This window comes from Mytilus trossulus, chromosome 8, assembly GCF_036588685.1.
Source record: "Mytilus trossulus isolate FHL-02 chromosome 8, PNRI_Mtr1.1.1.hap1, whole genome shotgun sequence".
NCBI classification, from domain to species: Eukaryota; Metazoa; Mollusca; class Bivalvia; order Mytilida; family Mytilidae; genus Mytilus; species Mytilus trossulus.
Genome location: NC_086380.1, coordinates 24,021,435 through 24,036,889, shown reverse-complemented (window position 1 = coordinate 24,036,889; position 15,455 = coordinate 24,021,435). Strand labels below are relative to the sequence as shown.

At 32.3% G+C, this 15,455-nt stretch overlaps 1 protein-coding gene across 1 annotated transcript in view; it reads left to right on the top strand.

The window, feature by feature from the left end:
* LOC134681761 (transient receptor potential cation channel subfamily M member 3-like) overlaps positions 1 to 15,235 on the top strand; it is a 41,641-nt gene extending 26,406 nt beyond the window's left edge. The window contains exons 7-10 of the mRNA XM_063541406.1: positions 2,384 to 2,437; positions 5,111 to 5,164; positions 10,744 to 10,891; positions 13,402 to 15,235. Coding sequence (XP_063397476.1) covers positions 2,384 to 2,437; positions 5,111 to 5,164; positions 10,744 to 10,891; positions 13,402 to 13,427 — 282 coding nt within the window. The 3' untranslated portion in view covers positions 13,428 to 15,235. The remainder of the gene's footprint in view (positions 1 to 2,383; positions 2,438 to 5,110; positions 5,165 to 10,743; positions 10,892 to 13,401) is intronic.
* The last annotated feature ends 220 nt before the right edge of the window (positions 15,236 to 15,455 follow it).

The window sequence follows — 15,455 nt, the reverse complement described above, 5'->3', positions numbered from 1 at the left end:
CAAAATGAGGTCTTCTCGTTTAATAGTATAGATGACTTCTGATTACTCTTGTAACGATAAAATACTGAATTATTTTAATTGAATAAATTTATAGATAAAAATAGCCTTCTAAAAACGAGTGTACGAACTAAAAATTGTACTATTTTAATTTAGAATCAGGCACCCTTTAATATTTCAAACAGATCATTAACAATTGCAATTTTATAATTTAGTCCATCCAAAGCAATCTTCATTTACCTATTTAGGAATGGTATTAATGTTCTCATCAACATATTTTAAATCTCACAAATCATGAATACTTCAGCTATTTGAAAATAAATGTTTTAAAAAAAATTACAGGAAATTTAAGGATCTTCTTGGCATGGAATCGAAAAATTACGAACAGATATTCTTTTCAAGTGTGAAAAACATTAACCAAATTTATTCATAATCGGGAATGTCCTTATTTAAATAGTCTTCGTCTCCCAACGTATAATACAACAGCTATTTGACCAACGATGTTTAAAAAAAATACAGAGCGAATTTAATGTCAACTTTCCCTATTTTTGAATGTAATTATAAGTTTGTTTCAACAGCCAAGAATACCCCTAAAGCGGACAAGCAGTTTATTCTTTAAATTGCTGTCATTGAATGTCAAGAAAGAAAATAAATCCCAAAATTAATTTAAAACTTTAATACTCAATAGATTTCCTGGAAAATATTCACATCCCTTGGGGAATAATAGTGTACATCCAGTCGCATATATATTACATGCATGTCGGAACAATTGCATGTAGTGATGACGAATTTCTTCCTTTATTCGGGAACAATCTAATTGATATATAAATCTGTGATTTTACTATGTCCACAACGTCGATGAACCAAAGCAAGTTATACATCGACCTGTATTTAATTCAAATTGGTTCTCTTCTTCTTCTTTTGGTATACAATAGTCTATCCACATTCGATGATTACATACTGTTGGCATACGTCAGAGACATATATACACATGTGTATATATGTCTCTGCATACGTGGACTAGTTTATTGACAAAACTTTTACCCCAATTTACACAAAATGTATGTTTCTTTCTTATGTTCAATGTATACATGTATTTATTTTAAATTGCGCTATAGTTCCGTAACTTTGTACCCAGTCGTATAAACGAATCGTCAACAAGTGCGTACATGTTTTTAAATCAATATTTCTGGTATGTTCCAATCTGTCCTTCACTATTGACAACGAGTATATATTACATTTTCCCAAATTCATACTTGGAAAAAATATGTAAATAGATTTTAATTTCATCAAATCTTATTTTTTGGGTATTCTTTATACTTTATGAATAATATTCTTTACACCAGAAATGTAATTTATAAACAAGCGTATCAGTTTAGTAATGACAAGTAAGACAGAGTTGTATATCATACACCTCATAGTTCAAAATGGAAAGTTATAAGTTTTCGGTCGTGTACACTGACCAATACCTGCAGAAGTGAAACGATGCATGAACTTGCAAGCCCGACAGGAAATCGCTTGAATACCTGGTCGTGTCACCTCGCACCCCTCACAATACCTTCGGGAGTAATACCTTTAGCCATACTGGTGATCAGATGGGGAAGATCAGAATTTATTTGAATAAAATTTATTACTTTAAAGAATTATAAACAATTAGATTTTCGAAAACAATTTTCACGGAACATTTATTTATGATTTCAACTTTGACTTTTTAACTAATTCCAATATTAGCAGTTTAAAAATAACAGACCATGGTAATTTAAAAAAGATAGAATACATCGGTTACTGTAGTTTTGCTCCTTTGTGGTTTATAGACATATCGTTGTTATTAATCGGGAAAGAAGACAAAATGGCCGAATGCAGAGAATTGATACTCTAAATTAAAAATCGATGGTGATTTCTTATCTAGCGGAATAAAACTTTAATATCTATGAATTTGAGCATTTTCATACAGAATGAACATAATATCAATTTTTTATTTTTTTGCGAAGTTTCCCTTTAATGGTGCTAGTACCCGATATATGTGCATTGTATTGTCACAAAGAGTCCATATTTATGAAGCAGAAGTATTCTACTTTCCAATAAATAGATTAAATTTTCACAATTTGGTAAAACTGCTATATTTTGGGGCCAAAAGGGGGTCTTACTGAACCTACTCCTTTGAAAAAGGCCACACTTTGACCTCTACTAGTTTACTTTTACAAATTGTTACCTGACTGGATAGTTGTCTCGTTGGCACTCATACCACAGCATCTGTATGATTAGTATATAAAGTTGAAAACACCAGCCCCATACTTATGAGAAGAGTGTTTCTTTTTTTATATTCTGTCAAATATTTAATTGTTTTACAGAAGTAATCAGCTTATTATAATATTTCTCGTTTTAGTTGTTGAATAAACATAAGGAAACGGATAAATATTTAAGAGAAATAAAGACAATGGTTAGTAGTTAATATTATCTGCATTAGAAATAAAATTATATCTTAGTCATCATACATTTATGTCACAACTAACACAAATCGAGTATTTTGAAAATGATCTGATCGTCTCAAAGAACTGATAAACGATAAAAACGTTCCACCAGCAAACCAATGTTCAACGTCATATTGGTCTGAACAACTTAAAACACAGAACATTAGGTACCGATACACAGTTAAAAGTTTAATTTCACATTTTGGCCATGGTGAATTTCAAATATGAAAGCGTTTGCCCTTTAAAATTACACTTTAGATAGTTGATGCATAATTTATTCCAAGTAGGTTGCTACTAACATCTAGATTGTTTGTAGCATGTTTTAGAGACCATTTTCCGGTTTCAAAGTTCATATTTTTACATCTGAACCTTTGAAATTATTGTAGTGTTTTAAAAAAAGATTTTAACCTCGATCTTTTCTGTTTAGGGATATGACAAAAATGGAGCAGAAATGTATATTACTTATTTATAATATGGAAGATGCTTTTTTCATAGATATACACATGCAAAGCACAAATATTTAGCATAATTTGTTCGAAGAGAAGGGATAGACGATAGTTATAAGTAATGAGTTTCAATTTTAAGTTTTTCCTTACTTTGTATTGCTACTTTTAAGTATTAAGCCATGGTTAGTCGTTCAGTAACCATTTCAATTTAGAGCTATTCATTCTATGTACATCATTTACTTAGTATTTTTTACGTGAACAAAATAGCAAATACTGATTACTCCGAACAAACAACTAAGCATTTACATTATATTTGTGCACTACTAATTTACAACAAGATCATGTATGAGAAAAAGTCAAACTCTTTGCTCGACGCGCTAAACCACCGGCCTTTGAAAGCTTTATTATATAAGTTCCTAGGTGGTCGAGTTGTCTAGCGCGTCGGGCATAGTGCAAGACGATGTGGTGATATGATACATCAGTAGCTCGAGTTTAATCCCGAACATGAAAGAACAAAAAACTGCTTGAATTTTGAAATCAAATATTTTTCCTTTACGTCCCGAGTAATGTCACAGCCCATATTTATTTATAAAATGCGAATATCTTAAAAATTCTCCGCCACATTCGTTTTAATGTTTGCTAAGGGGATTTTTCTGTATTCTAGCTGCCGTATATGCTGTCTTTGAATTCGAACTCTTTGGGTAACACTGTTCTTTGTTTGGCCTATATTAATTTCCTGGCAACCATCACAATTGATACAATAACTCAAATTCTCGGTTTTACTTCGGTGTTGTCATGAATATCAATAATGTGGTCATTTTTATAAAAAAAATTCCCGTTTACAAAACTTTGATTTTTTCGAAAAACTAAGGATTTCCTTATCCCAGGCATAGATTACCTTAGCCGTATTTGGCCCAACTTTTTGGAATTTTGGATACTCAATGCTCTTTAACTTTGTACTTGTTTGGCTTTATAAATATTTTGATATGAGCGTCACTGATGAGTCTTATGTAGACGAAAAGCTCGTCTGGTGTACTTAATTATAATCCTGGTACCTTTTTACAAGTTATCATGTGTCATGTGTTATGTCCACGTTGAAAAAAAGTGATTGTCCATATGTTATATTTCTTTACCGACATGAATATACGGATATGCTCCACAACGATTATCTTAGCATTTTGACACACTGAATGTTCCTTTTTGGTCTAATCTTGCTCGGTCAAAAGTCGTTTAAGGTTTTTTAATTGCACTGTACATTGCAGAAGTGAGGTGTTTGTGAATCAAACGGCGCATCTTTTCATCCTGACCGAGAATAGATCGTTTCTCTTTGCAACGGGAATAATTTATAGTTACGGAGATAATTTTATCATTGTTATTACTCTGCTCCTCGTGGGTGGAGTTTAACTTGTTGATTGGGATCTGATTTTCAATTTGAGTTCCTCTTTCTATTAATGTCTCTGTATTTATGTTTCCTGCTAACAATAGGGGATATTCCTTTTAGTAGGCGATGTGTGGCACGAATTAAAATCTAAATACTGATGATAAAAAATTACCAGTTTTCAACGTGGTGCCAACTTTCATTAGAAAAATGTCCAGAAACGACATTTATAGATAATTTCAACCTTCGTAAATTCAATGGACGTATGAATGTTATTAAGTATTTTCGAAAAAAAAGTTCCAGTTCTTCGTCGGATTTGGTCTAGACAATGACGCAATCACCAAGGTATCATTTCCATGATAATTCTTGCAAATTCAACTCAAAAACAATTTTTTACTTCTTGATAAAGTTTTTGCTCAAGGAAGTCCATGATTAATGTTGCAAAGTTGGTGCACATGTTGTTCCCATTGCTGTCACCCGATGTTGGAAATAGTTCTTGCCGCTTAAATAAAAAGAAATGTTTTTTAGAATGAGTTTAGCAGAATAGAGTATACAGTCAACAGGGAATTCTTTAGTAGTCTATAAATATTTTTATACACAAAAACTGTTATAAAACACTTTATACAGATGTTCATTAAAATGCCGAATGTTACAAAAGAACTCAGCTGAAATTGTTTGTTTTCAAAAGATACAGTGTGACTGTCAGTAAGCTTCAGTTAAACACCTGCTTAAAACTGTGACTTAAAACGTATTGTAATTTGTTTTTATAAGTTTGTTAACTTAACCATTACCATATTTGTGCTATTTTACAATCTCAGATATTAAAAAGACTGAACTTTGTGCATGGCAGTTTGGGCAGAATAGAGAAGGAGGTAACATACGATATATGCTTTTGCAACAAATATATATATATATATAAACCTTATAAACTTTTATATATATATTATAAATATACACATAGTGACCTACCAAATTAAAGATGTAACCGGGTTTGTATTAACATGAGTTATACGACGAGTGTCACATGTGGAGCAGAATCTGCCTACCCTTCTTTAGCACCTGATATCAGCCAAGTGTTTTGGTGAGTTTAGTGCTGCTTTTTCTTTAGTTTTCTATTTTGTGTTTTGTGTACTACTGTCTGTCAGTTGGTCTTTTTCTTTTTTTAATCATGGCGTTGTAATGAGTTTGAATGTCCTTCATTTGCCATTCTTTTTCTTTCAATGGTTCAAAAATGATTGATTGATTGCCGTTTGCTTAACGCCTCACTATCACAAAAAGGCTATATTGCGGCGAGAGCGAATTCGAATATTTTTACAATTTAAAGTAACTTTTTTAAATCAGACAAAAGGTCTTTCAATAATCTAAAATACTAGACTAAAGCAAAATGCATTACACACAACTTATACTGTTTTACTTTAATTAATGTTCTTCGTGAATACAAACAATTCGCCTCATTGCATTAAATCGAAACAAAAATGTCATGTAAAACATAGTCTTCTGTTGAACTCTTTTATTTAATTGGAATCAGTTGGTCACAGTTATGAAAATCAAGCTATTTATTATTTAGTATTGATGGTACAATATCCTTTACATTATTAAGGTGTTAGCTTTTCTTCAAGCACCACTGCATTTAAAGCTGTTCGAATATATATAGTTATTTTGATACCTATGTCAGTTAGGCAAGCTTTCATAAAATGATGAATGTTTTCAATCCTGTCGCTATAACAGGAAAATATACTAGCCTATCTTAAACGCTTAATTTATTTCAACAAAACTTAGGACTTAAGACAAGTGCAAACAATTGCAGCGGGTTTAATTGTTTAAATGGTACCAAGGCTTCGCCCTTATCTGAAACAATAGTGTAACATCACAATATAGAAAGACACACTATAAAATATCAATTGAAATGGCTTAACTAAATCAAAAGACATATTAACAAAAGTAAACTAAACATACATTGAAAGAATAAATTTAATCTACGATACAAAAAAAAAATAAGAAAAGAGATGAATAATCAAAGTACCAGTACTATATTGCTATGAAAGGTTGAACAATTTCAGAAAAATCACAAAAACCTTGAACAAAAATCAGCCATCTTTCTATCTTTTCTTCGTATCAGCTTCCTTTTAACAGTAATACCCCTTATCGTGTAATATTTAAATCTTTAATAAGGGGGGGGGGTTACAATATATTTCATCAAGGTAAAATGCAATGGTTATGCGCCAGCAAATAGCTTTTTTTTTCTTTATATATATATATATATATATATATATGTCGTGTACAAGTTGCAATTTTGTACAGGAAATAACATGTGCAAAAATATTATACAGGTTATGATTTGTACAATGCCAAAATACAAGTAATAACATGTACAAAAATACCTCGTACAAAATATTGCTTACAAATGGTTTTATCCTGTACAAAATTACAAAATTATTATAAGGCAGAATATACATTCACGATTGAAATTGATCATCTAATAAAGAAAAATAATGAAATGCAATGAAGGTGGATTATGTGCAGTATGCATAAAAAACCTCATTTTCATTCATGTTAGAAACAAGTTTGTTTTACTTCTTGCTACAAGACGGAGACATGTGACACCTTTGAGTTGCACAAAATTTTCATTCTTCTACATTTACGACAAAAGAGATGATTTCAGCTTTCCAATTGTAAACTTTCCATTTCTAAGTAGCAACATTCCAGCAGCACCTGCATACGGGGTATATATCTCTCAATTGATACGATATTCCCGTGCTTGCATTTCCTATCATGATTTTCTTGATAGAGGGTTACTGCTCACAAGGAAGCTTTTAAATCAAGAGTTCCAAATGGTGAAGTTGAAATCATCCCTTCGTAAATTTTACGGACGCCATCACGAATTGGTTGACCGTTATGGAATAACCGTTTCACAAATGATATCGGATATGTTCCTTACGTCGTAAATACAATCCCCTTCCCTTTCATGAATTTGACCTACCGAATTAGACTATTTACCGGATTTGTAATCACATAAGCAACAGGACGGGTGCCGCATGTGGAGCAGGATCTGCTTACCCTTTCGGAGCACATGAGATCACCCCTAGTTTTTGGTGGGGTTCGTGTTGTTTATTCTTTAGTTTTCTATGTTGTGTCATGTGTACTATTGTTTTTCTGTTTATCTTTTTCATTTCTAGCCATGGCGTTGTCAGTTTGTTTTAGATTTATGAGTTTGACTGTCCCTTTGGTATCTTTCGTCCCTCTTTTCTTTTACACCTACCAGACTTACAACTGCCTTTCTAGCACTGACAATGACTGTATCTTACATTAATTTGTAGGATCCTTTACTAAAGATAGTTTAGCTGATCTGTAAAAATAATATCTCCATGCCTTATATATCATGTACGACGCTAGATTAAAACTGATGGGTTCGAGAAATTTACAGATCTTACATTGTTGGGTTGATGTTTAGATGAGTTGTATATACATAATGTACACAGTCATGTATCACCATCACTGCTGGTGATTCGATGGATAAATCTGTTTGTAGAGTTGTCACTGGCTCAGACGTACTTATAAATATAATTATTTTCTGTGACTGTATCTTACATTTATTTGTAGGATCCTTTGTATGAGTTTTGAACAGCGGTATACTACTGTTGCCTTTATTTACCATAGATTGTTAAGCTAATCTGTAAAAATAACATCTCCATGCCTTATATATCATGTACTGTAGTACGACGCTAGATAAAAACTGACGTGGAAAGGTAACACCCGGACACCGAAAGCTTCATTTCTAGGAAGCCAAGGTGGTCGTGTTGTCTCGCGGGACGGCTAAATCAATGTAATGTTATATATATACAAGTCACATTACCTGAAGATCTGCGAAAGCAGTAAAGTACTTGTAAAAAAGTGATGCAATGAAACCGTTATTATATTTTAATAATTTTCTTCTCGTCTAAACATGCAAGTACTTTACTGCTTTCGCAGATCTTCAGGTAATGTGACTTGTATATATATAACATTACATTGATTTAGCCGTCCCGCTAGACCACACGACCACCTGGGCTTCATAAAAATGAAACTTTCGGTGGCCGGGTGTTACCTTTCCACGTCAGTTTTAATCTCTATATATATATGTATCTACAAATAAACACTTGTAACAAATAATTCACAATAATAGTATTCACAGGTAATTGAAAATTATTTTGTTGTTAAGTGTAAAGTTTAAATTGAGATGGAAATATTTTTACAAAATAAATAATTTTTAGGGAATGAAAAAGCTTTTGTCGTAAATTTTAGTATGGAATGTCCCTTTAGAAATTGAAATGTCTTTATCTAGAAAAAGACAAATTCTGTTGTTCATGTAAGATTTAGCTAAAGTAGGTTCTGTTAGGTTAATTTTGGTAGTATATCTAGAGAACTCTGGATTAGTTAACGAACAAATATTATTGTTGCATGTATCAAACAAATGGGTATCCAGGACATAGGATGGATTTTAAATGTTGACGCCGATATCGATCTATTGGATGTAGATTTCATTTCCAAAATTTTGTTTTGTTTAGAATTGACCATTCCACAGAGATCATGTGTTATGTGACAATTCCCAACTAAACTAGGACTTGCATGAATCATTCTTTAAAAAGATAGAAACAATTTTAGTAAGTCTACCTCGTTGGAAAAAACTTTATGAACTAAGACTCTTACTTTCCGTCGTTCACTAGCCTATTTTTCTCCAACGATAGAGAGTGCGATATCCTGGGATTCCCGTTCTTAAAATAAATAGCGATTGTCTACCGATCGCAAATATTAACGATTTGTCTACGTATGCTTGATGAAACGCACGTAAACGTCATCGTTATGTAGTCGTTAGTTACACGCTAAAATTAACGTGAGTCGTTATTAGCGATTGTTTTATGATGGGCAGCCAGGTTTTATAGCTATATAAACCTCTCGCTATTATGAGACTGGCATATGATTACATTGCAATGACACATTGTGTGAATAAAAGATACAGAAATAAAAAGTAGATGTACAGCAGCCAAATTGTGAAGAGGGCAATAACAGGAACTAGAGAACAAGAAAACAAGGAAACAAACACGAAACATAAACATCGAAAACCAAAAAACATATGCATTGGCAACAAATTGCCTGCAGAAGCGATTTTGCTGCTACGAGTGGCTATGAGTTTGTTTGCTAGTATTCTTAATTCATATTAATCAGATCAGTTCATTTGATCATTTGCACGGATTTCCGTTATCTCGAATTCTAATTTGTAATTTTATCTATGGATTAATATTCTGGTAATTGACCTTTTCTTTTTCTTCTATATTCCGATGAGTTAAACCACAAAAATACTGTACTCCCTTTTAAATTCATAACAGAAAGTCCCTTATCAAATGGCAAAAATCAGACGCTTAAACACATCAAACGAATGGAAAACAACTGTTACGTTCCTGAATTGGTACAGGCAAAACCGTCATATCGTTAGCGGCGGCGTGGACGTTAATTATGTGTGGTGTTATAATTAACCATTTTCATGGAAAATTATGTTATAACAAAAGGTATTTGAAAAAGATATATTTATGATGTGACTTCACATTTGCTTGAAGAACAGGCAATTATGCGAGTGCAATGTCATTCAGCAATTTGACTAGTAGTTTAAGTTGCGGCCGTATACATGTCTCTCAAATGTCGACGAGTAATCAAACAATATTTACGTTGCATTTTCACTGCATGTTGATATGGTCATGAATAAATCCCGTCTGCCTGTATCGTTGTCGGAAGGACAGTAAGACGAGTTACTGACGACAAATTATCTGTTTGCAGCATGTTCACGGTTTCTTGTTTGCACAATTCTTTTGGGCTGATTTAGTTTTTTTATTCCTCAGTCTTGGTAATATGGAGAGGCAACATGTTTAACTGTTGTAAGTGTGGTCATGCATTGAAAGAACTGTTTCACGATAAAATAAATCTTTTATTGGTTCCAAATTTCGCTTTAAGAAATTCGTGCGACTTCAATAACTAAGTAGTTCAGTAACCACAGGAAAGTCAGGTGATGATATTTTCTAAAGTGTAAAAAGTGTGGTAAGTATGAATAGAAGTTGTATAAGGATCAACCGTTAATTGGTAAAAAAAATCAACAATATGAGTGTTGCGTTTTTAAAGTCAGTTAGTATATACATGTAACACATATTCAACATTTCGGAATGCAGTTATGAATAGTATGACAAAACCAATGTAGAATCGAATAATCTTAAGTAAGTGGTAATGCATTCAACCTTTTGGAATTTTGGGTGCTCAATGCTCTTCAATTTTGTACTTGTTTGGCTTTATAACTATTTAGATCTGAGCGTCCCAGGTGAGTCTCATGCAGACGAAAGGCGCGTCTGGCGTATTGAATTATTATCCTGGTACCTTTGATAACTATCAACAGTAGATACATACTAAAAGAATTGTTGTGTACTTTAAGGTGTCTAAAACAGCTAAGATTATACATGAAGTAGACTTCAATTCAGATGGAGAGAAAGATGAAATTCAAGATAGTTCCTCGACGTCAGATGACGAGGATTCTGATGGTTTATATGATTTAAATGATTCATCGGATATCGAAACATCAAGTAAGAAATTTTTTCCACACATTTGATCAAACATGAGGACACGACCACTCATCAACAGCTATTTATTCTTAAAAGGAGTAAGGAAGAAATCCTGATTTTAAAGAACCCTTTTCATCTCAAAAACGACGATATTAATTTTTTTTTTTCTAAAACAATATCTTTGGAAGATTATTGTATGTGTTGTTTCAATTTTTTAGTAAAGAGTAAATCGTTTTTCACACTTCAGGTGTAATACCACCATTGATTTTCCCCTATTAGTTTTTGTTAAATTTGCACTTTTCCAAAAAAATGTGCAGAATTTATCTTTGTTTCAAATAAAGAAATACTTGGCATGAGTAAACTTTTAACCTGTCCAGTACTATAGAAAAAATTCACATAACATTTTATTGCATATAAAAAAAAACATCATTTGAAGTTAACCAATCAAATTTCTCCCCTTATTTTATCTGTGTACAAGGTGTAGTCACTATGTAACCTCAAGATTACAAAATATTCTATAGATATCCAAAATAAAAAAAAACAGGTGTTTTGAAATACCCAAGACATATGTTAATGACACAGAAATGTTTTACTGCAATAAAACGTTGGATTAATTACCTACAACTGTCAAATTAAAGGGAATATTTTTTTCGATCTTCTTTCGTATACAACCGGATGTGATGTACCATGATTTGGTGGTATTACATGTAAAGAAGACATTATTATTCAATTAACTGAATGTGACTCTTTTCCTTCGTAATACTAGTTATTTCAAACATTTCTGTCAAGTTTTGTCATTATCAGTTCAATAATTTGAGAAAAATCTAGTATAATGAAAGACGACATCTACAGCGATTCAAGCAAAATTTCTTCGACAAATCCAAACCAAGCTGCATCAAGATAGAATAGAGTGTGGACCAATAAATGATCAAATATCTATCTTATTTGCCTACAAACAGTTGAATATGATACACAAGATGATTTTAGGAAATTAAATACCACTAATGGACCTCTTTGTCTTCTTTATAAGGTCTCTATTTTGTAAATTTATACCTCTCATTTTTCATGCCAATGAATAAAAATAATTGGGTAACTTTCACTCATTATGGTAGAAATGTTATAAGAAATGAAAAATTGAAGCATTTTAACAGAATGATCAATCAATATAAAGATTTACTGTCTCCAAGGAGGTTTCAATAAGTCCTTACCAAAAAAATAAATTTAAGCTGGGTTCCAAAGAGGGACATAAAAGGCTTCTCTTTTAGTGAATAATTTGTTGTTACAGCATTAAAAATAATTTCATCTACTTTTAACTATATATTTATTTAAGTATTTCCTAGGAAAATGTTCTATCATAGCAGAATATAAGAAATAAGGAGAAAAAGCCCCCCACATAAAAAAAAATTGGTATGGCTTGTTCTGTCAACTGAATATTCATGGTAGAGTCCTTTTTATAGTGCAAATGAATCATCTTGAATTCATCGGTAAAAGAACGTGTCAATTAATCAATTAATCTGAAGCGTGGTCCCAACCGTTCAACAGAAAGGATTTTTGAGCACACCGATTAATAGTGCATGAAAGGGCCCGGTGAGGTCGAATAGCAGACAACTGTAACTGATGCCAATATAAAAAAAAAGAAGATGTGGTATGATTGCCAATTAGACAACTCTCCACGAGAGACCAAATGACACAGAAATTAACAATTATAGGTTACTATACGGGTTTCAACAATGAGCAAAGCCCATACCGCATAGTCAGCTATAAAAGGCCCCAAAATGACAATGTAAAACAATTCAAACGAGAAAACTAACGGCCAAATTGATGTACAAAAAATGAACGAAAAAAAAATGTAACCCATGCACAAACGATAACCACTGAAATCCATGCTCCTGACTTGGGACAGGCACATACATACAGAAATCATATTAGCGGGATATAAACCCTCCTCCTAACCTTGGACAGTGGTGTAACAGTACAACATATGAACGAAGTCCACTATAAAAATCAATTGAAAAAGGCTTAACTCATCAGTTGGTTACAAATACAAATACTACACAGAGTGGACATGGCCGGGTACTTGTATATTCTAACAACAAAAAGACACTAGGAACAGATCTGAGAGTACTCGCAGTTATCTGATAGCTAGTTCAAAGCCTATAAAAATTAATTCTGATAAAAAATTGTTTTTACAATAACCAAAGTGAATATACGAATGATATTGGTTTATTGACATTTTATGTAAAATATATAGACTGAGCCTTTTTCGTGCAATCCTCTCATTCTTTGTACGTGTTCGAGTCTGTGAATTCTTTTTGTCTTTTTTATTATATTTCAACGTTTCTCCTGGTATATTTCAAATGCGTTGGCTTAAATCATCAATGAAACCTCAACTTGTCGAAATGTGCATCTGGTGTACTAACACTGGTACTGTTTAATGTGTCTTATACATTTTTTTACTTTCTGGATAGAGCTTTTATTTGATGTTAGTGGTTTGATTAAAACTTATATATAAAGATTCTTCTATTTTATAGATGATCCCGAATGTAAAATGCAGTAAACAGAATGAAGCAACACTTATGACTGAACACTTTAATTTAGTATAATTAGTATCGAAAACCGTTACGTGTACTATACGTGAAAAGTGTTTTATAGTTATTTAATATAATTTGAGGTGACTTACGTGTATATGTCCATTAATATATTCATATTTATCATACAAAACATATACATGTATATTATTATCTGTACATATTTATACAATTTACTAACTTTACTTACTTAATATACTATATATTTTTTAACACTTTGCGTCCGGAATAACACGTAATCATGCTAATTGAGTGTCGACTAAATACCTGAATCTAATATTTAGTATCGTGAATCCATGGTTTTATATGTAAAATTGAGAATGGAAATGGGGAATGTATCAAAGAGACAACAACCCGACCATAGAAAAAACAACAGCGGAAGGTCACCAACAGATCTTCAATGTAACGAGAAATTCCCGCACCTGGAGGTGTCCTTCAGCTGGCCCCTAAACAAATATATACTAGTTCAGTGATAATGAACGCCATACTAATTTCCAAATTGTACACAAGAAACTAAAATTGAAATAATACAAGACTAACAAAGACCAGAGGCTCCTGACTTGGGATAGGCGCAAAAATGCGGCGGGGTTAAACATGTTTATGAGATCTCAACCCTCCCCCTATACCTCTAGCCATTGTAGAAAAGTAAACGCATAACAATACGTACACATTTTGTAGATTTATGTTTGTATATGTCCGCTTTTACGTATTGTAATAACGACCTTTTTATTTTGTCTTTAACTGAAGTTATGTATTTGGACATATGTTAGCTTGATTCTAATGTTTGTCAGATCATGTGGGTGAATTGTTTGGGTTTTTGTAAATCGAAAGTCATATTGCTAATTCTATAATCAATGTTTATTAAATCAGCTTTTCCCTTTTATTTCCCTTTTTTCTTCATAATATATAGAATTATAAATCGTAAAAAATGACGACCATTCGTTCAGTCACTTTAACTTTAAAAAAAACACACACCGGTACATATTGCTTAGAGTGATATGAAACCTCATATTGAAAAAAATGATGCATATGTTTTTATAACTAAATCGATAGTTTTCATGAGAAAACTAATGTTGATTTACTTTTTTTCCGAAGAAAATTCTTTAATTTGTCCACATTTAGAAGAAGTTCACTTTTTTTAATTGCTTGCTTCCAGGACATATTTTCCGTATGAAAAGTGAACTTAGCGTGACCCTCCTCGTAAAAATCCGGTGATCGCAATCACATTGATCTGTCAGGAAAATAAATAATTATACGATTGTACATGCTATACACGTTCCAATATCCATGTTTTTTTGTTGATTGTTTACTATAAGGTGACAATCGGTAAACTACGGCTTCAAAACACGACAATTAAGTAGCTGCCATTTTTTCACCTCATAACAGACAAAGAGAAAAACAATGACGTAAACAATGATAAAATCGTGCATAGAAGACTAAGTTTATGATATATACATGCATTGGTTCATGAATTGGATCAGTCACCAGTCACTCGTTTCATATGACTTTAATGTTTTCCTATTTTCCCTTAATATTTCAGATTTGTAACTGTATTTCTTAATTGTCTTCTGTGCAGTTAACTGTAACCTATGTGTGATAACTAATATGTTCCTATAATTGTTAAATGTAAAGTGTTATGACTTAAGGCTGTGTTCACATTGACCTAAACTCGGTGTTGTGTTAGTGTAACTCACATATAAACTAAACGTAATTACGTTCCCATTGATAAAACTCAATGTTTACATGTAGTTTAAATCATGTTTTGTCTACATGCAGTCGGTAGTCGATGTAGGCCTTGTGTAGGTTAAGCGTAGCGTACACAAAACTGGGCATTCAGAACTTTCCAATGTATATTTAAAAAAGAAACGATTTTATATTTAAAATTGATACTTATAACACTCAGTGTATATAAAGTGCGAATCCAGCTAGTTCATTTTTACTGTTATATGCGGATATGTCTATTGTAGAATAAAGGATCATGGGAAAACTGTATTTGT